General features: G+C 40.8%; 1 protein-coding gene across 1 annotated transcript; it reads right to left on the reverse strand.

Annotated features, from left to right (window-relative positions):
- Positions 1 to 2,151: 2,151 nt before the first annotated feature.
- On the reverse strand, positions 2,152 to 24,117 carry LOC122167771 (cell surface hyaluronidase-like; the record flags this gene model as incomplete). The annotated part of the gene is made up of 6 exons (XM_042832572.1): positions 24,061 to 24,117; positions 12,526 to 12,862; positions 7,598 to 7,738; positions 6,504 to 7,065; positions 3,718 to 3,887; positions 2,152 to 2,340 (listed from the first exon to the last, which is right to left on the reverse strand). Coding segments are annotated over exons 2-6 (1,387 nt in total), but the record flags the coding sequence as incomplete, so codon positions are not given.
- Positions 24,118 to 24,216: the final 99 nt, after the last annotated feature.

Raw genomic sequence — 24,216 nt, forward strand, 5'->3', positions numbered from 1 at the left:
AAAAAAAACACAGATGCAGATTTGCTTTAGAAGAAAAAACATTCGCTGCCCAATCCACTCAAAACAAAAACTAGAGACCTGTAAACAAGGACAAAACTTTTTAGGAAACTCTGTATAGCTAATCTGAGGATACAAACTAAAATTAGGTAAAAATAGCCACAGATACTCTATTTTTCAAATATTTTTCCAAAGAAAGCATCAGTCTGCTATTATCCTATACAAACCAAGAAAATTATCTGGAAATTTAAAGAAGATAATTATTTCAAGTTTTTCACTCCCCCTTCTCAAAACTTACAGAATGATATCAGCTAAACTGGCAGATACCACGTGAAGAATACCAATACTGTTGTACTTACCCTGCTGTTTAGAAAAAAAAGACAGAGGTCTGCAAATGGGACTGTACTTATCTATTTGAAGGCCTGTCTGTTCTTTTTTCCCCTCTATTTAACTATAACGTGTATACTGAGTGCAATCAAGCATCCTATTAAACAGTGCTTTGTTTTCTATTCCAAATAAAGGAAAACATAAGAGATTTCAAAAGATAGTGTGTTCTTTAGAAAGTAAAATTTATCAGTTCACCAAAAATTCATGTTGCTCAAAAAAAAAAAAAAAAAATCAGTATCCCTTAATATGAGATATTAGTCGAAAAAGACCAGCAAGGTGGCCAGTTCTCTTTTAAAGTTCTCTCAACAGCTAATACAGCATTTATTTTCATAAAGAAAAAATGCAATCACCCTGTAGCCAAACTGCAAATTTTGTACATTTTTTTGATCCTCTTTTTTTTAAAAATGAAGATTCTTTAGAGGTAGCTAGTTTTTCACAGTGCATGATTTCCAAGACAAAAGAGTTTGGGCATACTCCTATACAGTGGTGACAGAAAACTTTTTTAAACTTCATAGTAGCTTGCACCTTGAACTATCTTGTACTTTAAAGTACTGATTAATGCATATCAAGTGAGAAACAGAACAAAAGCAATTAAGTATCATGCACAATGGGCACTAAGCCAGCTTTGTAGCTTCCCGCACGCTGGTAATCTCTGATGTACAGCAAGGAAAAGGCTGAGATATCTGAGTTCACCTTATCTGGATTTCACAAAGCAGGAAAACATCTTAGCCTCACCAGCAAATGTTGTGGAAGCTAACAATGCTGCAAAGTCAACAGAAAAACTAGCAATCCCAAAGACAGAGGAAGAGGAAAGTTTGAGGGAGTACACAGAAAACTTCTGAGAGCTGAGAAAGAAGAGATAAGAGGAAGTCACGCAGTACAGAGGTTGAATGTGACACATCTCGAAGAGCTACTACCAAAATTGGTTGATGAGTTGCAAACCAACCTCAGAGCCCACCAGAAGAGAAGGAGGAAAAAAGCTCCAGATTGAGGCTGATAGACTGCCAGGGAGGGAGGGTGTTGGCACACAGAGGGGTTACAGGGTGACAGAAGAAAAACACAGATGTCTGCAACGTGAAAGAGCCAACCCCATGGGAGGCTTTTGTGAAGTCAGACTGAGTCAGATAATAAAACAGGAAATGGTCAACAACATGCAAGACCATTTTGTGCGCATCACACCCAAAGGAAAAACAGATTGCAACTAGTTAGGGATATCCTGTGTGAGTAGAGACTTGGAAGAGCCACTTGTTTCATAACCATTTTACTGGTGCACGGGTAAAAGAGACGGTAAAGGGGAAAAGAGATTTGAAGACAGCTGTTTTCTTCTTTTCAAATAGAAAAAAAAAAAAAAAAAAAAAAACATATACAATGATAAAACTTTAGAAGAGAAGGACAGTAGAGATGACAAACGTAGTGATGACCACAGCAGCCATTCAAGTTTGTATTAAGAGAATCAGTGAAAAGACAGAAAGAAGCGAAAGGACAGTAGACAAGCATAAACCAATCCCCAATAAAGAATTCACTGAGACTGGGAAAAAAGGGGAGAGAAAAGTTAGTGCAGTAAGCTTTACAGGTCAGATGCAAATCTGACATTATACAGAGAACTTTGTAGGAAAGGCAAGTATATCCTCCTGTACATGGCAACAAAACAATACTGAGACTGATAAAAAGACTGTTGTTACTGCTTGGGCTGAAAGGAACTATTTGGGCTGCACTGCTACTAACAACTTTTTCACACAACTCTTCAGATAGCGACCACTGCCATACCTTTGACTTTGACCTGGTGCTTGGTACACTCCGGGCAGGGAAGGAGTGTAAACTCCTCTGTCTGATACATTGAATAGTCTGTACTTGCAACCACAATTCGGTCTCCAGGCTGCCAACTGCTAACATCATCCAGAAGATTCAATATCACTCCACCAACAGGTTCTACCTGGAAGCCTGAAATTGGGACACCTAGTTTAAAAAGGAAAAAAAAACAAAAGCAAGAGTTAACACAATGCAAGTATATGGGATTTTACAAGCTCAATACCACCCACTACGTGCCATTATGCTCTGAAACATGCCAACGTGAAATACCATTGCAGCCTGCTTTTTTGGTGGATTTTAAATAAAAAAAAGGGCAGAGATGGAAACAACCAGGAAAACCAGTAAAAAACTATGAAGTAGTAGTAAAATACCACACCATAATATATCGAATACCAACAGCATGTAGGCCCTGCTTGCTCTGCTTCCTTCAAGTGGTGTTCTTCTGCCATTTAACACTGTAGATGTTGGCAAGGGCTTAGCAAGCCAGACTAGGGGAATTTTTTGTTCTAAACACAACTAATAAAACAGTTTTGCAAGCTATACTGTACATGTATGCTATTTCCCTACCTTTAAATTCAGCAGACCTCCTTTTATTTAACATTCTCCTATTTTATTTAATGCATAGGAAGAATGGAATCACAATTTGGCTTACTTATTGAACTCAACATTGAGCTCAACACTACAGCACCAGCAAGTCAAAGATGTACTTCTGTGGATTATTATTTTTAAGTATGAGTCAATATAATTCCATAAGGCTGTAATGATAAGTAGAAGGATAGTATCAAAAAGATTACTAAAAAAAAAAAAAAAAAATAGGTTTCCTAAGAAAAAAAAAATATTTTTTTAAAATTCTTCTAAACAAATGGGATATTGCTAATAATTCAACAAACAGGGAGAGATGACTGCCCATAAAAGTAAAATGCAGAACAAAGATCCCTGAAACACACACACACACACACACCAAAAAAAAAAAAAAAAAAAAAAAAAAAAACAAAATATTGTTTTTTCCATAGTTTATAAAAAAAAAAAAAAAAAAAAAAAAAGTTGTCTAATTGATGAGAGAACCAAAGTCTGGTGAAATAACAACACAGAATTGTAACAGAGGTAAAATGTTTTGGCTCCTACCCAATTTTCTCATAACCAACATCAGTGAAGCTTAAAAATATATGACCAAAAAGAAAAAAAGCAAAAAAAAAAAAAAAAGACTGAAGAAAAAAAATATCTGCTTCAGCGCATTTTAAGAACTTTTATCTGTAACTAATATGTTAGCAATGAAGATAATTAACTCACTGTCATGTCACTTGCATTCTGCACGTAATGATCAAAATTGTGACTAAGATGCTGTCCTCATACTTCACCCAATAATCCGGGCACATAAGCAGCAAAAAGCAAAACTTACAGCAAAGATCAAAATTTAAATCAAAAATTTAAGTTGTAACCAGTACCTCTAGCAAAAACCAAACAAAAAAGCACCATATGCAGTATTTACTTTTTCCCTACCCACAGGTGTAAATGTTTTCCTACCATCATTCCATTCACTGTAAGCTCTCACAACAAACTTCTGACCATCCACTGTGAAAAATTCTTTCTGAGCAAGAGCTTTCCCACCGGTGCTGTGATTTTCATAGTCTCGCACTGATTCATTACAGGAAGAATTCCCACCACCTATAACACCAACTAAAGCCCAGGCTTGCCTGCAAAAAAAATAAAAGCATGTGTTTAAATATAATTGCCCTTAATTCTTCACCAACAGGCACAAGATGAGACAAGGTGCGAAGAAGTTACTTACAATCCTTTGACCTGCATTCCCAATTTCATTTTAAACCACAGTTTCAAAATGAAGAACTAAGACCTCATTGGAAAGGTGCATAGCCCTACATAACTGGATGTCCTATAAGCAAACTGGCAAATATCATAGTTCTTAACTGAGAGAGCTTTCAGACACATTTTTTAGTACAACATACAAAAGAGAACAAGACCTGAGTGCCAGAAGTGATACGGGTTCCTGCTCACAAGCAGGCTTAAGGAAGCATGGGAAGATGTTGAGCCAGTGCTGACTCTCCTGCCACAGCATATTCCCATCACAGGGCTGCAGTCAGCTAGCAGTGTCTACACAGAGGAGACAAGGAGCCCCTGGGGACCAAGACTGCATCAAGACAGACATGGCCAGCAGCTGCTGGTGATCAGTACCCCTGGCATGCAATACATCTTGAAATATCCCAAACACTTGGACTCAAAAAAAAAAAAAAAAAAAAAAAAAAAAAGTACTGTATTCTATTGCACAACCTTTGCAAAAGGGATCATCAGTGTTTCTGAAGGCTGAGGACAAGTTTTTTTTTCTTCCCCCTCAAGAGTCTTTCCCCCAGCTGAACACTTGGCTGAGCACCTGTGGGGAGCAGGGAACTGTCCCAGATATCTCTTCACTTTCTACAGCTCTGCTCAGAGAGTCCAAGTTTACGAAAATGGAAAACCACACATCACAGAAAGCTGCCATCAAGTTCAAATAACAAGAGTATTTGTTGTCCTTGACTGCTCTGTAATGCTGTAATTACTTGCAGAGGAAGTAATCATCTATTAAAAAGTTGAACAAAATTGCATCATTAACATTGAATCATTGACACAAAGTGAAAACAGCAACAGCTAGTTGGACTGCAGCCCAGCACCAATGATTGATTCAAAGGCAGATATTAAAACCTTCAATTCAGTTGCCTTCTATTTCACTCCTTTTGTGTTCTTACTAATCATTATCTTTAGAAGGCCAAATCAAAGCGCTCAGCATTAACGTCTTCACGGAAATAGGATGTACTGGGCCACCTTTTAAATAGCACCGACAAAAATCTGACTGTTTCATATATCAACATTTAAAATAAATACAAAGCTATTTTAAAGCACACTATTTTGCATGGGGAGGCAGAAGTGGAGAACAATGGAATGGATCATTCACCTCCAAACACAGCATCTATGGTTCTGTGAAGCTCAAAACCCTTTCACCAGCTTTACAAGTTTAACTAACTGTCCCCGTTTTCCCTCAGCAAGCACTCAGGTGAGCATCTCACCGATCTCCCACAACACATGGGACATGCTCATGTGCACTCAGAGTCTCTATCAACAAGTGAAAATAGTCAGGAAACAGTCCTGAAGGAAATAATTATTAAAAAAAAAAAAAAAAAAAAAAAAAAGCCAGCTTCCTTTTCCACACTGCAGGTTAAACAGTTCTCTCACTTCACACCAGCATTAAGGCCACCAGTAGAGATGAACACCAGAACTATCAGTTCCAGGTGAGGCAGAGACTGGCTGCCCAGTACCTGACCAACTGCCTGCTCATGCTTCCAGAAAATGGGGGCACCTATGGGATGCTGAGGCATTGGTCCCTCTGGTGAAACTGCCTCAAAGGCACTGCAGGCCATCTCCCCACTGCAGGGCCCCCATGACTACATGCTTACACAGTGGTTGGCATAAACATGCCCCTAGAGGAAACAAGGTCAGAACATGCCATCCTGACTGACGCCCCAGCCCAGCTTTGCCAAAGCAACTCAAATCCAGATGTTAGGGGATAGCAAGAACAGTAGAGAAAATCTAAGGTATTGATTTCCTGCACATACTAAGAAATAAAACCAGCTTATACAAAGCCATTTTAACAGAAACTGAAGGACTGGCTGGCAGTAGATTTGATGTACCATCCACATGTACAGTTAACCCTGCACAACACAAAGCTGGGTCAGAATGCACAAGAGGTCAAGTTTCCTGTTTTCGCAACACTGTGTTTCTTCCAGAGCCCCACTGTTTCAGAATGATCGAAAGACACAGACACACCTGACAACTGTACTTCAATAATAGAATACTTTCTTTACAGATCATTTCCTTGCAGAATCAGCGAAGGGGACAGTGAAGGGGGCAATCTGATATATGGTTAGAGTCCTCTCCTTGTATTCAGCTTTTAGCTTAGCTTTCCATGCTCCCCAAATATAATGTCACATGCATTAAAAGCTTTTTCTAGACAACTGTTTTCTATCTGAGCATCTGAACACAAGAAAGTCCTTTGCTATACCCACCCTTATCTTCCATGAAGAAAAGTGAAAGTGTAATTATGAATAAGCATTGAGATCTATAGAAACTCCTGCGGGCTGCAGTCTTTGCTCTGCGTACTGAATACTGCAACTGTAGTACTACACAAAACCTTCAAAGGATAGTCAGCATTGTAAGAACAGATACTGTCCAAGTTTTATAAGCTCCCTATCCCCCTCCCCCCACAGAAAGCAGAATATGTATCTGATCTTTACTCAACCTAAAAGGGAGAATAAATTAGTTACCTGTAACTCAATCCTCTGACAAACCTACTTCCCAGAAGATTTTGAATAGTCACTCTAGTTTCTTCCAGTAAGTTTTTAGCAGCTGAATCTCCTACAGCAATAGCGATAATGCGACCAGGACTTCTATTCTTCAGTAAGTTCTGGAGTTTCAAGCTTTCTTCTGAAAACTCATGAGTATCAAATTTCAACACTTCCAAAACACTCGCCGTGTCCTGATCAATCACTCTCACATTTAGTCCTCGGGAAAAATTCTTTTTAAATGCATAATGACCACAGGCCAGCCCTGAGAAATTCATAGACTTTGACAGAAGAGTCCATGATAGCTTCTGATGCCCATGCAATTCCAGCGTTCCTTCAGGGCCCACACCAATAAATTTTTTGCCAAATTCTGGCACATCAGCATCTTCATTTGACTTCCCGTACAAAATAATAGTTGCTTTGGATTTATAGCGGCATTTCTCTGCTCCAACATGAAGCATTCCACCATCCTTTATCAGGATAAAACGAGTTCTCAAAGTAATATTTTTAGAACCATCTTTATCATCACCAAAAACAAGTAAACCTAAAGGAAAAAATATATATATATTTCCGTAAGTAAAATCAATTCTGAGATAGACTCAAAGAATTAAGATTTGCAATAGGAGCAACAGAAAAATTAGAAAATTTTCCACACCAATTAAGTAAGTTACTAAGCTTATAAATATGTTTATGAACATTTAGGAAAATAACTTCTTCTGGTTGTGATTCGTCTTTCTAAGCATCTGGCTAGCTTGTCCCTAGTTTTCATACTGTCTTTCTAAAATGGCCAGCATACTGTTTGCCATCAGAACATATTAAGATTCCTTACCTGGAAAGCTACTATGCAAGTCTAATTTTACTATATCATATAGAAAACCATGCCATTATTCCCAGTGACAGACTTGATAGTGTTCATTCAGCTTTTTAACATCTGGTATAACTGGCCTGGCAGAAGGCAGAAAAGTGGAAGCAGAAGAATTGTTCAATATCAATATTCCAATGCATTTTTCATGTAATCATAAAAATACAAGCTATGCAGTGAAATGAAGCATTTTCCTCATTTTGCCTTTACACACCTCCATCCTGTATGGTTATAGAATGTACTGTAGCATCCGAGTTCAGACGAAACAGATCTCCCTTTTTGATGATAACCTTCTTTTCAGGATCCTTCCCAGGGCTCCAGTTTTTCAGACGAGGATTCTGATCAGGACAATTCTCTGCAATATAATATGAAATTCATTATTTTACAAAGTTAGACTCACAAACAGGATGACAGCAATGTTGGAAGCATGACGATGAACGTGATTAAGGCAGTCAGTCACCCACAAAGGACTTCCACCTCCTTCCGTGGTTACAGTACTGCTGCAACAAGTGTTCACATTTAAATTAATGGAGCCAAAAAGGTAACTGAGCAATGGTAAAGCTTCCAGGGGGTGAGAAGGGATTGTACACCAAATTAAATCACTGAGGATCACAGGCAGACTGAACTGTCAATGTATGCTGCACTTTTAACCTATTGCTAGGCATCCTTTGTTTTTGCTTCAAAAATTTCTACATCATCTACTGTAGATGAGGAGAGGTAAGTGGCAAAGTCTTAGATTCATAGCAGTTACTCTGACTCCTAGGCATCATACCTGAAATACTAACATGGTAGGCACAGAACCATCTCACCACCCTCAAAGTTACAAGTGCCTGTGTGAGAAAGGCTGATCCCCTCTTGCTTTTGAGCATCTTGATCATTTCTTTCAGCACAGATTTGCCAGTATGGAACAAAGGGGAGAAAAAAGAAAAGACAACCTTCATATATTTAGTGTAATGCTTTACTACTTACAGCAGTTTCCTGGGAAGTGAGGCATTTGGATCCAAACTCACTGTCCTTTTTAGGAAGTTACTTTAAATACTAGGCTCTGAATCACACTAGAGCTGAGATGTACATAATCCTTCTCAAAATCCTGCTGAAGGTTTAGCACCACACAGGCAGTGGTGCCATATTATAATGCCAGAAAAGGAGAAGTAACATGAAAAAGTGACAAGGTCAAGTGACTTCAGATGCAGCTACAGCAATGTGTACTTAAAACACATCTCTTTACAATATTAAGCAGTCAGAAATGCAGCAGCACAAGAGGTACTATGAAAACAGGAAGTATATTTCTTGAATTTTCAGTTTTCTTACAAAATGACAGACAGCAAATATTTTTGTTGAGAAAAAAACACAACCAAAAATGCCAAAAATAAACAGGTTAGAAACTCAACTGAGAGAAATAGTCTCAGTAGCCTTTTCAAACCTTATCTTCTGGAGAAAAAGCCCCATACATCTGAAATGAAAATCAGGGAAAAAGGCTACTTGCAATAGCCCATTCTTGCAAAATCCAAAAAAAGAGAAACCTACCCACAGATTTAATACAAGCCATCCTTAGTTCTGCTGACAAAGTTGTTTTCGTTTGCTGTTTCTCTCTCCACATTTCAAATCCCTTCCAACCCAGGAAACCCACAGAAACCAAGATTTGACTGCCAGTGGAAAAAAAAAAAAATAAATAAATAGCAGAACTGCATGAGGCCAAAAGGCATCTAAAGTAGTAATATAAAAACAAAAGTGGTTGTTTTTTCTTTCTTTTTTTTTGGGGGGGGGGGAGGGAGAGCCAAATGCTGCCAAAGAAAGCAGCATTTAAAAAGTGAAACTCAACACATGAAGGAAAGCCGAAAAGCAAGAAACACTGCTATCTTGCAAGATGCTGAAAAAATGCAGTTCTGCTGCCTGACTCATGCAGAGTCAGTAAGCTCCTTTCCTCAACACTGCAAAAGTACTGAAAAGAGACAGAGACACGCACTTCCTGGCTGGTAGCAAAGGGCAGTGCAGGGAAACCATGAGTCAGCAACCTGCTAATTTCTGTTTAGCATGATTCATGGAGGGAAAAAGATTTAGTAACTGCAAGTTTTTCTGTTGAGTCTGAAAGATGAGATACAGCACAGCAACTCAATAAAATGAAATCAGAGTCTAACTTATCCTATCTTTGAGCAATGAAGCCATTGGAATTGGAAACGGGCGCTCCTGCAAAATGAGCATGCTTCTGAAGCACGGCAGATCAACTTTTTGGCAAGAGAATCAAATGTGCTCAGCAAAAGCATTCTGAAATTCTCCCTTAGTAATTGCAGTGGGTTGCAGGGAAACATTCAAATATTTAGTACTTCACCATATGTTACCTCCAAAATTACTGATCGGGTTTTATAGACCACAGTCATTGCCTGTACAGTTAAGGTTAAATGGAAGCAGAAGCATAACACAGAAAACGTTAAGTAGCTACAGCCTTGCCAAATTTAACCACTCACACTGAATTTTTTTTTCAAGTCAAGCCTCTACTTAAGTGCATTTTTGTAAAAAGGAGTCGGCTGTCCTTAGGGTTTAGTTGTTTCTAATAGGGTTAACAGGGTGAAAAAGTGATATTTTTATATACAGTAAAGAAAACAGACAAACAAAAAATACCTGGCCCCCCCAGAAGTTCTAGAATCTTTCATGTGTTGGGGAAAGGATATGAAGTTTGGCAGAAGAACAGACAGGAAACAGTTCTCAAAACACAGTTAAATAGTTGCGTTCTACCTGCTTAGCCACCAAGTCTGGAGTTCCTGAGGCCTCTGGGAAAAAATTATCAGTGTTATATTATGCTGAACTGAAGTTTATCACACTTTGGCAGCTAAATTTTCTGAGGATCCTGTCTACCCTGGGCAAGCTCCAGCTGAGAACTGCGAAGGCCAAAAAGAACTTTTTCCCCTAAATCTCCCCTACTTCTCTTCCTGACCCTGTAGCACAAGCCTCTGGAAATGGGGAAGGAAATTGCATTTCCAGCACCTTACATGTGTTAAGGCCTCCTTAGGAAAAAAAAAAAAAAGAAAGAAAAAAGATGATGACAGGAAGATAAAAGCAAGGAGGAAAAAGAAACCAGCTGACAGGCAGGAACAGAAATGCAGACAAGTATCATTTTCCCTGTGGGGAGGGTATGCCGGAGGTTTAGGATTTACACGCAATTACTACTAAGTCTCACATTCCCTACACTGCCTTTCAAACAGCCATTAAAAGCACTAACAATATGGATTTCCAATTAGCCCTCAGCAAGAGCACACCTAGCTGGAACTGGAGCAGTTGGCTTTAATACCACATGTGTGAGGATGGAGCTAAAGACATTAACATTTCAACCCATCAAGAATCTTTTGGCAGAACTGCTGCAGTAACACTGTGACAGAATGAAAATTTTTGTCACTTTTTCTCTGGTGCCTGGATGAAGTTTCTCTTGCATTAGGGCTTCCAACACATTCTACAGATGTGTGGTTTCTCTTTTAAAAGACAACGCAGGGAAAATTCAGAAAGACACAGTGCAACAACTGATGCTGCAAGCTGACCGGATATCCACAGAAAGGCAACAGGACACTGGAGGAAAAAAGTCACATCCTTAGGTTATTTCTCAGCTTCTGTGCATGTCACTACAGCAAAGATAAAAAATGCTCTACTGCAAAATCCCCTGTATCCTCACTGATCCATCAACTCCTTGCTGATCAGAAGTTCAGTGCAGGAATTCTAAACAACCCAATGCCTCAATGAACAACAGCAGAGGAAAACAAACAAAAAGCCCCACTCAGAAAACAATTTGCATTTAAAAAGCAGGCAAACTCATCTCCTGCACATTATCAGTTTCTAAAGCATAGAAGGAATATTAATTCACATAGTCTGCGAAGCACAACCCCACTTTTACTGAAACAACCACAAAACCTACAATCTTAATTAACTATATGGTATAAAGTCCTGGTATCATAGTGGAATGGTTTGTTATGTTTGTTTTGGAGGGAAGGTCTTTTGTTGTTGTTTTTTCCTCCTCCGAAAGCACTACTGTGTCAACACCCTAAATCACTTTTCAGCCTTCTCTTCAACTTGTAAACAGAGCACTTATTGCACATCTGGGCTCATATTACCAGAGACCTAGATCATAATATAGCAGTAATCTTCCATTCACTACTTCCCAAAAACTGACTTTCTTTTACTCCACAGTTATTAGAAAAACTCAATAACTTCACCTGAGAAGAGATCTCTGCAACCAAAAAAAGTGCCCCCGTTAAAATGCATGCATCCATTTCATACTGCCATCTGAAATTCACCATCGATTATTTTGTTTGTTACCTAGTGTTGCATTGACTCTGGAAACATAAACCTCAGAAGTACTACTCCAAAAGCCACTGTGCAGTCAGAGCTTGTGTTACAACAGGTAATGGTTTTCAAATTAATTTTAAAAAAATCATTTTGTTTTTAGAAACCTGTTTTCTTCCTCAGAAAAACAAAAACAAACAACCTGTGCTCAAAAGGACACTATCAGCCTTTAACTGCGTGTCACAGTAGTTAGCAGTATTTGGCAGTAGGGATGTCTAGTTAGTGAGCAATAGTGGATCATACCACCTCTTCATGCTTTACAGCCAGACGATTTGAGAGATGATTTCCAAATTCTGTGAAAGTTGCACTGCGTTCTAAGACAAGCTGAAAGCTCAGGGCTGAGAGGTCAGTGAGCTCCCTGCTCAGTTTAAACAAAGCAAATAAACCATTTGGTATAAATTCACAGACTTTTACATCTTTTATTTGAATGCCTTTCTATTGTTTTCCTTAGTTACTGCTTAAGCAGAAAGCACTTCATTTCAACTATCCTTCGCAAACATCAAAATCCTACGTACAGTAATTATGGTTACACAATGCTCACACTTCTTCCCCTCATCTTTATGCCTTTATTTACTACTTGCCTTTTTTGCTTCAATTAAGCAAGTCATATCAGTCTCAATAGAAATAAGAAGTGCCACTGAAAACAGCAAAAGGAACTGAACTTATCTCTAAATACAGCTTCCTTTCACATTAAAACTACAAAGTGCTCTATTACTACACTCCATTTTTAACAGTAATTCTGATGCAGAATTACTGCACTATGTTCACAGGGGCTTCAACTTCTAGGATGATTTTGTGCGTGTAAGAACTTACCATCTGGTGCATATTTCGAAGCTATTCCCATAAAAATCCCCAGTGCAACAAAAAGTGAAAAGCTAGAAACAGCAAAGCAAATGAGAGTATTTTTATGTCTGTTGGCTTCTGCCTGGCGGCGGTGCTGTCCTGGTGATGAGGATGTGAACATGGCCCGGGCTTCTTGTCTCGCAGAGGTAAATTCAGCTGATACATGGCTGTGTGAAGGCGGTGGGGGACGAAGAGGGGCAATTCTCCCCGGGACATACCCAGAAGACCTGTGACTGCTCCCATTCTGAGGTGGAAGGAAAGCAGGGGAACTCCCCCTGGCATCAATGTCTTGCATGTTATAAAGTCACTGCAACGAGCACACACAGACAGAAAAAAAATAAGAGAGAGGCTTTCAGTATACAGTACATTAAAGAAGAAGAAAAAAAAAAAAGGCAATTTTAAGCCACATGCCTTCTCCTTAATGTGTTTCTTTATACAGTATCAATCACACTATAGCTACTGGTCATTTACCACGCTGTAACAGTTTGAAACAATAGCATGCAAAATATCTTGAATACAATTAAACTTGAAAGGATCTGGTAAGGAAACAAAGCACAGCACAAACCATTTATGTTAGGTATTTTCCAGAGGTTTGTCACAGTTAACTTGCATTGTCCAATTAAGAAACAAGAACAATGAGAAAGCCAGCAATTCCTTTCTTCTCCACAGAATGCCCAAATGTATTTCTTCTCCATGCAGAAGCTGAACAAGCTCCTCATTGTTTTCCTTTATGGAAGGGAAGTTGAAGGAGACAAGCTTTCATTCCACATTGGAAGCAGCAAGAAGCATGTAAATTTAATAGGTAAAATACAAGACAATTTTATTTATTCCTGAGAAGATGCAACCTAGTCAACACTTTTTATTAACTGAGGCAATTTGGAGTCTACAAACTTTGTCCACTCACAGCAGGTTTCGGTTGCCAGTAAAGGTGTGCTGGGATTGATCCTGTAACAAAGTCATTCCACAAAGCTGAGATATCTGGGCTTGGGCATAAAGACTCAAAGCAATGCTATTGCTCCAGGGCTCCCTACCTACCACTGAGAACTGAGCACTTTTATTCCGGTTACTTGTGTTATTTCTATCTTTTCCTGAAGCAGCCAGCAAGAAAAGCCACAAGAAAACATTCCTTCCTGACCTGTTCCAGCCAACAGCTCTAAACTACTGCACTTTTCTGCTTGCTTTAAGGGATCCAAAACTGCATTCAAATACTTTCTTAAGCTTTCTGGTCAAATCTGTTGCACAGCAAGGAGTATTCACAAAGCTAGCATGATTTTTAATTGACATTTCTTAGGGATAGAGGATTTTTTGACAAGGTTGCTGAAGTTTCAGTTCACTGAAACCCAATCTTCGAAACCAAATTCTGAAGAGGATTTAAGTGTAAGCTAGATGTATTAAATCACAAAATGAATTATGAAATTAGGGACCACCAATAACAAAAACCTCCAAATGCATAAAGATCCTCTCTTTCGTTTACAAAGGGAAGTCTGAGTCATGTTCTCAAGTGCCAGGCACACTGGTGAAGGAGGAACACTACAACTGCAATCTTCTTCTGAAATGTAGCAAAGGAGCCTTTTGTCTCATGCTGTAAAATCTGACACGTCACTGTTTCAAGGCGAGAGAGTTGTTATTATTGAACAGGCTGGATTACCCTTTCAGAGAAGACAATGCACCGCCAGATCTATGCAAAATGACAGCAAAGGCACTGAAACATAAACTGGAGCAGCCAGCCCACAGGAAAACTTATGCCAAATCCCCCAGCAGTGTTCTTTGCACCTGTTTGTTGCAGCAAATTGATTTTCACCATTCTCTTCTTAAAGAAGCTGTTTCCCATACCTAATCCCCTGTTCAGACTTCACTGCCCACTGCTTTATGAGCACTGTGTAACAACCTTCTTCCAGCACACACTTTTAAACTCAGCTAGACAACTTTCAACAGTAAAATCTTAACAGCTTCTGTGTTTTAGAAATGCTGCTAAAAACTTAATGCAGAAGGAGCTTTTCAATTTAATTCAAAAACAGTCTTTATGCCTAAAACAAATACTTAAAAAAAATTTTTTTTTTTTTTTTTTTTTAAATGGTTTGGGCCCCAAACTCCTCAAGTGTGGCTAAAAAGCTTTCAGATATGGCATTTACTTGTCTCACTGACAAATTGACTATATGGTGTCATTATAATATGAAACATATGGAGTTATTAAGTCATTTAATTGCTCAGTTGTACTAAACCCAAAATACACAAAGCCTAACTTACTTTCACAGCATAACTTTTTTTTTTTATCAATGAAGGCATCTTTAAATACTGCCACCACTTAAAAGAAAAAAGTCATTCATTACAACAGAGACTGAAAATGCTTGTGTACTATTTCAAGCATATGTTCTTTTTAAAGCACTCAGTCTTGTTTGCAAGGCTCATCCTGCAAACTGTAAAGTTTTATAACTATCCCACTGGAGTGCAAACACCGGTCACCCCAACAACAGGTGGAAAAGAGAGCTCAGAGACACAATCGTCCACACCACAAAACAAAAATTATGAAACAAATGTAACAAAATATTCAGCACGAGATTTACCAGATAGTTTGCCATTACATGAGGTGTAACCATTTCAACACTTCCTTCCCTCTTCCTGTGCCATCTCAAGTTATCTAGCTGAGAGAAAGATCTTCATCCCTCAGAGCAGCTGCTGTCTTCTTAAAATTAAGATGAGCTCGAGGATCTGATTCAAGTTACTGACTTTTTTATATCCACTGTGAAAATTTTCAGATGGCACCACACAAATGTAACTGAAGCAATGAGTTATAAAGCCTGTAATGCCCTAGACAGTGGTGTTATTTAGCTGTACAGAGATAGTATGAGTAAAACGCATGGGAGGAGAAAGAAAAAAAAAAAAAAAAAAACCTTCAAGTTCCCATTTACTGGAGTTTTTTCCTCTTTAACACCTCTTTCTCCACCTTCAAAGGCTTGCCATTCCCCTGTGACCTGTGCCTATGCTGTCCTCTTTTAAAAAACAAAAAAGCAAAAAACTCTAGGTATCAAAGGTCCCAGGATTCTATGTGCAGTCACAGACACTAGAGAGAATTGGCTTACCTCTACGACCTTGCAGCCCCACAGAAGCATAAAACCTCATGAAGGAGCTCTGAGATGTGTGCGTCCCCCCTGATAGCACAGCCATGGGCAAGAAAATCACCACTTTGAGGAACCTACTGCAATTGCACTGTGTCACTGTGATATTTTGCTTTGTAGCTTGCTGCAGCACGATTTCAGTGAAAGTCAAGTTTGTGCACGATACACAGCTGCTCAGCTTACCTACCCAAGTGGTATAGAGCTGTCTGTGTAAACCTGCTGTTGGCCACGCCGTTCAGGCAGGCTGCTGTTTCACCATTCTCAATCTTCTCAGACTTCAACAGAGTATTACACAATATCATCAAATCCATTTTTCACCATCATTGTTCACTCAAGGATACAGACAGGTTTGGGCTTCCCGTTCACTGCACCAGGGAAGCCTGAAATACACTAATGGAGCTAGAGGATGACTGTCATTTTGGCCCGTTACATTCCTGTTACCACCTCTGAGCTGGAACACTGGACATGTTTGCACACCATCCTTCTGACTGTGCACTTCCCCACACAATCCAGATTCTTGCTTCCTTCCCCTCCTGCCACACCACTGAACAGGTATGTATTTCTCGTATTCATCATGCTAGCCAATCCAGTCCATGCCAGCTTAAAAAAAAGTCTATCTTGCACAGAAACTCAGAAGAGCAACTACAGTACAAGTCTGTTTCTACCAACAGAGCACTTGAGCTGCATGGATAACAAACTCTAATGCTCACCAAGCAGGCTGTAGCATCTCCAAGGCCCTCATGTGTTCCTTCACCCGTTTGTCCTTGTGCCATACTGTACACACATACAAGCCTAAGGAAAAAAAAACTAGGAATGTACTTGCAATCACAAGATAACACCGGGTTCTCCTGAGGCATGAGCACATGATCAGAAGCAAGTGGGATGCTTATCTGTTATTCAGAATGGGGCTACTTTCCTGAACAGGAACTGGATTATTCTGTGCTTTTCACATAATCCAACACCACCAAAAAAGTGAAAAACACACCATGACATTTCAACACTTCAGATGTTAAATAAGCAGCATAGCAAAGCATGTCAGATTTGCTGTAAAACTCCCTTGTCACTGCATCTTCTCAAAATTCTGTAAGCAAAGTAAGCTAACTTTCATACAAGGCAAAGATACTAATGTTTCCTTAAAAGGACATCTTAAGGATACATAGTTCATAGGTATGAGGAACAAAACAGAAAGGAAGTTAGAAGAAATTCCACTTCTGTTGTTGCTGGCTATGAAATGCTACCAGTTGCAGTGCTGATTGTTTCCACACTCTTTAATCTCAGAGTATGCAACTGCTGTTAAGTAAAGGACCAAGGAAGGGTGGGCAAAAACCACACACTGAAAGAATAATAGCATTTCCCCCTGTAACACAGTGCCACATTGGTCACTGCTGCTTTTCTGGCAGAGACCTGACTGGTGCGAGATCAAAGGGCAGCCAGGAGCCCAGGAGGGTTCATGAGCTACAATTATTAAACAGAACATGATGTAAATTTCTGCCAAGTACAGCACACACACCTTCACAAATCTTCAAGAGGGCCATTAAATTGCTAAATATAGACAGATTTCAGGACAACGTTTCAAAAACTTCAGAAAGTCCCCACTTCAACATGACTTAAACTTTCCCTTAAGAAAAAAGCCTAGCCCCCAGGAACTGCAAACTCTGTGATCCACATTGTCTTCTGTTGCCTTGTTTCAAAATTAAGCCTATTCACTCTCATAACATGCAGCATATTTATAGGAACCTACTTTTTCACCAAGATGTGCAAAAGCTAGAAAGCATAAGCATACAGTAAAGTACTACCACAGTTCAGCAACTGTGGGAAATCACAACAATTTCTGCAAAAGCTTGAAGAATCACATTTGACTTAAACTGTAAAAGCTCTAGATGACTTCTGTCACATACTGCTTGCTGAATACTACCACCACTGAGTCTACTTCCTTGCCCAGCAATTTCAGAAGAAAATTAGAGGACAAACAGCAACAGTTAATGAGAAACTGAAATATAAATAAGGTAATAATTACAAAATTTTCTCCAAAATAAATAACACTGATTCAGATTTTCTTGATTTCCTATGCAGCAAATACTAATTTTTTTTTTTTTAATTTTTTTTTTGGCACACAGAATGTGCAAAATGCTTTTGGCAGTATGTACATTTGCAAACAAAAGTTTTCAGAGGTGAAGTACAGGCAAAGGTCATTAACAGTTCTGATGAACACTTTCAGAACTCACTAAGAATTGCAGCCATTGCCATCGAACCAGACTGATGCATTAGGTTCACAAAAACAAGGTCAAATATTCCACCAATTTCATGTTTCGTGGTGCTCTTTTATGCCTTAATAAAAAATATTTTTCAAGATAATTTTGTTAGTTACAGGCATCAGCTATATCACATATTTCATATGTGCCCCAAGACAATTCCTCTTCACTCAGTGAGGCCCAAGCAAGCCACAAGTTTGGACACAAATGGCTTACAGCATAGAGAGGAACCATTAATTCAATTTCTTGCCTCTTCTGGTAGTGTTGAATAGATGACCTTAAGGATGAAAGCTAACAGATTAAAAGTGAAGTGTTGCCTTTCTTCCCCCCCTCCTCTTTCTCTGCAATAAAAGTTCTTCTTTTCTCCAATGATAATTGGCATGCTTTTGTCTATTTTCCATAACTTGTGTGAATGAGCTCTGTAGCAGTCACTTGGCTTCATGTACATAGTTGGCAGGAAAGCATATGACACAGCATATGAAATGCACAACTTTTCAGAAAGCCCATGTACAAAGTTTAGGGATTTACATAGTTTTGAGACTGCAGGGACATGTTTGTCTTCTTCAGTGCCTACACACCAAACACCGTCCCTCAAACACTCACCTGTTCCTAACTGATGCCAAGACATATCTATTTTTAATTTGCTCTAAGACATTCTTAACATCATTAGATGTTACATATCACTGAGTCAAAGAAAAAAATCCAGGAGCCACTGTAGTTCCTGCAGCCCATGTATCTGAAACAGTGCCTAATGCTTACAGTGACTTCAATTTTGTTCCATTTGTTTCTGTTTGACATGGTTAATCTTTATAAATCATTAGCAAATTGGAGAATTCTATCCTGTTTTCCATTTATTGTTTAAACAATAGAATGTTTGGCTGGAAGAAATCTTTCAGAAACCTTTTTTTTAATTTTTTTTTATTTTTTTTTTTATTTTGTATCCTTCTGAATCTACCAGTGCCTCAATTACAGAGGATCCTGCACAATGCAGTGGAAATATTGCATGCCTGCTATGAGAGACAACACAAAGGGAATAATTCCTGCCATGTTCCTTATTTCCAGAAAGGAAAGCTTTAATAATTAGCATAGGATATCAAAAGTGGAGACTTGCATTTTAATCACACATCTGTCATTAGCTTGCTGTGAGTGTCACACTCATTTGAGCCCTGAGTCTGTAACATGAGGAAAAAAAAAAAAGGTCCTTGGCTTCACAGGAACGTTGTGAGGCTTCGTTCACAGAACGCTTTTGTCTCCCTCAGCTCAGCAACACATCCCAGCACAAGCCTACTTCTGAGCAAATAAATACTTGTGTTCAAGTCAACAGAGTTGACTTGAACAGAACAGCATGAACAGAACAGTGTGAAAGTAACTGATCTGCAGCATTCACCTTAGGGAACTTGAAGAGGATGGTAGCAGAAGAAAAGCAAAAATAAAGTAAAGCAAAAGTATCCTAAAGTACCTTTTGGGTAAATGATGAGGTGTATTTACAGATATTCACAGTTTCTGGAAGAATAAACATCACTGAAAACTACTACATCTTAGGACACCAGAAAAAAATAAATCTCTAATAGACTTCAGAGGAGAGAATTCCAGCTCAGGAGCTAATCACTAAATGGCTGACAAAATTTATTTTTGGCATTCCAGAGGAAGAAGGCCAGATTAGATATCTAATTCCTTCTTGCCAAGCACTCTGATTGAAAAATCCTGAAGAACCAATAAACACGCATGAACAGGTAGGACAGTACAAAATATAAAATGGAGTGAGAAAGGTCTGGTCCCCATATTCAGCTTCAGTCAGTAGACATAAACATACATGCTCCAGGAAACTCCTGAATGAATTGCCAGAAGCACTTAATAATCAGTGGCCTTTCATATTTAAATCCCATCTGTAGCACTACTCAGGAGCGTAGCCTGCTCTCTTTCATAGCTGTACATGCTTTTCTTTCTTTCTCCTCATTTTGCCTTCTGTCTCCGCTAAAGCGCTCCGCATTTTTTTCTTTTTTCCAAACTCACATTTCAGTATGTTATACCCCATCCCCTGTTCTGCTTACTTGAAGAATTATCTTCTTTAGCCATCCATCAGCTACAGAGGAAACAATGCTGGCTGAGAAGTTGCCACCCCACAGCTGAAGCACTGTAGCTGCACATCACATTCTTTCAGAACAGCCTCGCATTTCCACAAGCCAAGGAGTTTGCATTAAAAGATGATTAAGCTAAGGGCTCCAAATCACATCCACTGAGCAAACAGCTCTGACATCAGCACCTCTAGGCTATTTGATCCCCCAAAGGATTCTTCATCCTGTAAAACGATGACTAAGAGGATATATGACAGAGGTCCACACAGTCAGTAGTAGCAGAGAATACAAATGACTCTCTTCTAATGGGAAAAAAGAAAGGGGGTGGGGGGTAGTTTGGTGTCTGAACCCGACTCTAAATTGCAAGTTTAGGATTTTAAGAATTTATAAGGGTTCAAAAAGCAGTGGGGTCACAAATGTGAAGCCAATCAAAGACTGCTGCACAAAGAGCTTAGGAAGTTCTCCAATAGCAAGCTGTGGCATCTATTACTCACTGCTGTCAGACATCAGGTAATTGTCTGGATGGACATTAGTCTGCCATGACAGCACTGCTCTTATACAATGTTTTAAAGCCTTATTTAACCACTTTGTTCTCATCAGAGACCTCTCCCTAGAAAAGCAAAAACTTTCAGATCAGCCACTGTAACTGCTGACATCGTGAGCACAAAATATATGCCTCTACCTGATAGTTCAAGTTAATGCGCCAGATTGTCATGCAGAGGGTGAAGCATGGGAAGCATTCCATTTTGCTGCAGGAATGGAGGCTTTCAGTAGAAGGGCAGCGCAAACAACAAATACACATGCGGCTTTGGAAGCAGCAGTCGTGCTCCAACTGCATGCTGAAAAGAGTTTGTGCAGCCAGGATAATGCGAAGTAACCTGACTGCATGTCTGGATGCCAGCTTTCAATATAGATAAAAGGCATGCACAGGAGTCACAAAAATACTCAAGCTGAGAGCCCGGCAAACCGTGCACAGTAATTTAAATTACTTTACATAAAACTCTTGCAAGAGAATTTAAGAAAAACTTTTTCCATCATTCTCCCAGCCTTTTCCATGCATCAAAGGAGAAGCAAGTTTTCAAAAAACAAAACAAAGACTTTAATCCACTACCAAGAATGTGTTCTGCTGAGCTGGTGGCTACATTCATATTTTGGATTACTGTGGTAAATTCCTTTCCAGGGAACTCCAAGAACTTTGCATCCAACAGCCAAATTTTGCAACATCCTGCCAGGTGAAGCCAGACTTTCTGCGTGACTGCACTACATTTTTTTAGCCCAGTGCCAAAAAAGATAGCAGAGCTATCAGTACACTCCCTTTTGTCAATTTACTTGACAGCAATAGAAGATACAAGTCATAAAACACACATTCTCTAACGTCTTGAGCATTTCCTTTCCCTACTGGCAAGTATATAACTTTTCTCACTCATATCTTTCATCAAGGTTTGCCACCCCCCTTCCCCCCCCCTCCATTTCCTTTCTCCAAGAAAACACTTTCGTGGATTTCTGAACCTACATCTACAAACAGCTCATTCCCATTTATCTTGCCAAAAATGTTTTCAATACATCAGCAGTGAAATCCTTTTGATTAAAAAGAAGCTTGAAATGGATCAAGTCTAATTGTGACTTGATTCCTAACTAGAACAGTACTTCATAAGTTACAGATTTTAATCTTGTTTTGATGTATATTTTGGGTGACTTTAAAAAATTGCCTTGCTAATGCAAAGAACAAACTCTGATGATACGCTTCAGACTGTGCTCCCAGCGTAGTTTCTGAACACACAGAGACCCACCAGATAGTAACCCTCCCACTAACTGCTGTCAGCAGCTTTTCAATCCTGAACAGAAGCAGGCAAGGTGATGGGAGCAGCCCCTTGGGGATGAAGGCTGATGAGCTCCCCTGGCCCGGAGCGATGGAGGGCGCACCCTGCCCAGCCCCAGCTTCATGTGGCTGGGGGAGAATAAAGCAGTGCTGCAGCTCAGAGACAGTGCTCTGAAGCATCACTTCCTCACACTTACAGGTGGGATGGGCATCACCCTTCAGTCCCAGCACTCATTCTCCTTCCCTCACTGAGAGGAAAAAGAAGCTGCAGAGCAGAGCCCATTTTTTGAGTGAAGCTCCTACAACAAAAGGCTGAACTGACTGCAAAATGCACAACAGCAATGTGAAGAATGGTTGTTGAGTACCTTCCTATAGTGTACTGCAAAGCAGGGTAACAGCTATACTTGGCGTTAAAAATCACATCAGTAAGTTACTTTTCTGTATTCTTCTGCAACTGAAGAATACTTCTAGTCTCAATTGTCTACAGCATGGGCATCTATACACCTCTTTAATTATCAGAATGCTACTATTGGGCATTTAACTTGGACTGAAAAGCATTTGCCCCAGTGCTCCCTACCATCAGCCACCAAAGCAGGAACACCCAATCCCTTTCCATGTACAAGCCGTTCACGTACAACTCACGTGGAATTTTCACAACTTCATACTACAGAGCACGTAAGCCCTATGGTTTGTTGGCTCCCACAGGATGAGCAGATCTCTTTGTGCTGTACCTATTTTTACAACCATGCCTTACAGGAAAAACAACTTTTTTTGTTCCCCTGCCCCATGACCTGCTTTGTCAGTTAGGAACAAGTGTGATATGTGACACTGAACGGTACCTGCTCCTGTCACAGGACAGGACACAGGACAGTCACAGCCTTCAGAGAATCTCACAGGCCCAGCCAGAAGCAGCACTGCTGTTTTCCCCATGCTGTGGTCAGTGCTTAGCCCCCCACCAACTCCAACCACCATCAACCCCACAAAATATTATGGACTTAAAGTGATTGAAACAAACCTACAGTCTAACACCAAAAAAATACCCACATTCCTAACAGTATCAATACAGGTAACATTAAAAAGATGCTTTGTTGCAGATCCTTGATGAATTAAGACTGCCAGTCTTCCTTCTTCTGTGTTTTTTTTTGTTTGTTTGTTTGTTTGTTTTGTTTCTTCCTTCTCCCTTCTAAGTTTTTTTTTTTCTTTCCTGGATTCCATTCATAACCGGGGCTATTGCCTGCGGTTTATATAAAACGTACCCTTCATGATGCTTTGCCCAGATCAGGCCCAGGACACGCGCTCTGCTGGGTGCTGGCACAGAGCCACGAGAGCCGGCAACGCTGAGCCAGACGCACCCAACCCGGCAGATTTCACACTGCCAGAGGCGGTGCGCAGGATCCCTGCAGACAAAGCACCTCTGCGATCTGCACGCTCTGCAAGAACAAAGATGGTCCTCACCGCTCCTCCACCCCACCGCTGCCCATGGGCCATTCCGCACCAGTCACACAGACGTGCTCTTACAGATCTCCTGTGCTGCATCAAACCCTGACTAACGCTATCCTAGAACTGCCTCATCTTCCTCCTCACGTTATCTTTGTGAAGCCTCGGGTATAGTTTCATCTTTGCAACTACAGGGGCATGTGTAATCCCTCTGGTTTTAAAGAATCCGTGCCCCCAGTCCACCTTTAAGGAACAAACAAGGGCAGCACCTTCAGCACGCGCCCCGAGCATGAATGGAGCACGTCTGGCTCCGCATGCCATGCAGAAGGATTGAGAAAAGCAGCTCCCACTGCTTTTTGCGAGCCTCCGGGCAAAGAAAACACGTCTGGGTTATCACAAGCAGGAAAGGCAGCCCATAGCAACCCAGGCGCCCGGGGACGCCGATCAGTCGGCACTGTTATCGTCGCTCTGCGGGACGCCCCGCCGCCCGAGGTGAACCCGCTGAGGAGCGCTCGGAGGGCAGCGCCGGGCAGCACCTGCCGCCGGACCGCGAGGCACTTCGCCCACACCTGCTGTCCCGGAGGCACCGAGCGTGCGCTTAACGCCAGCCTCCAGCACGGGCCCTGGCCGCTCCCTCCCCTTCCCCCCTCTCCGCGCCGCCGCTCCCGGGAACAAAAGAGGCCGGGGCGGGCGGGCGGCAGCCGGCCCTGCTCTTCTCCCCGCGGCTCCCCGCGCCCGCCGACCCCGTCCCGACCGGCGGCGGCTCCCTTCGCCTCGGCCCCGGCGCCGCGCACGCACTCGCTCACCTGGGCCCGGCGCGGCGGCGCGCTCAGGGCGGCGGCATGGTGCTCCCCGCCCCGGACACCGCGGGCGGGCGGCTCCGGCTGCTCGCCTCCCCTCACGGCTCCCGCCCCGGCTCCCGGCCTTACGCAATTGGCGGCGGCCGTAGCCACCCTCCCCCC

The sequence above is a fragment of the Centrocercus urophasianus genome, unplaced genomic scaffold, assembly GCF_019232065.1.
Source record: "Centrocercus urophasianus isolate 14NV4802_14NV808 unplaced genomic scaffold, USGS_Curo_1.0 seq_385, whole genome shotgun sequence".
In the NCBI taxonomy this organism is placed as follows: Eukaryota; Metazoa; Chordata; class Aves; order Galliformes; family Phasianidae; genus Centrocercus; species Centrocercus urophasianus.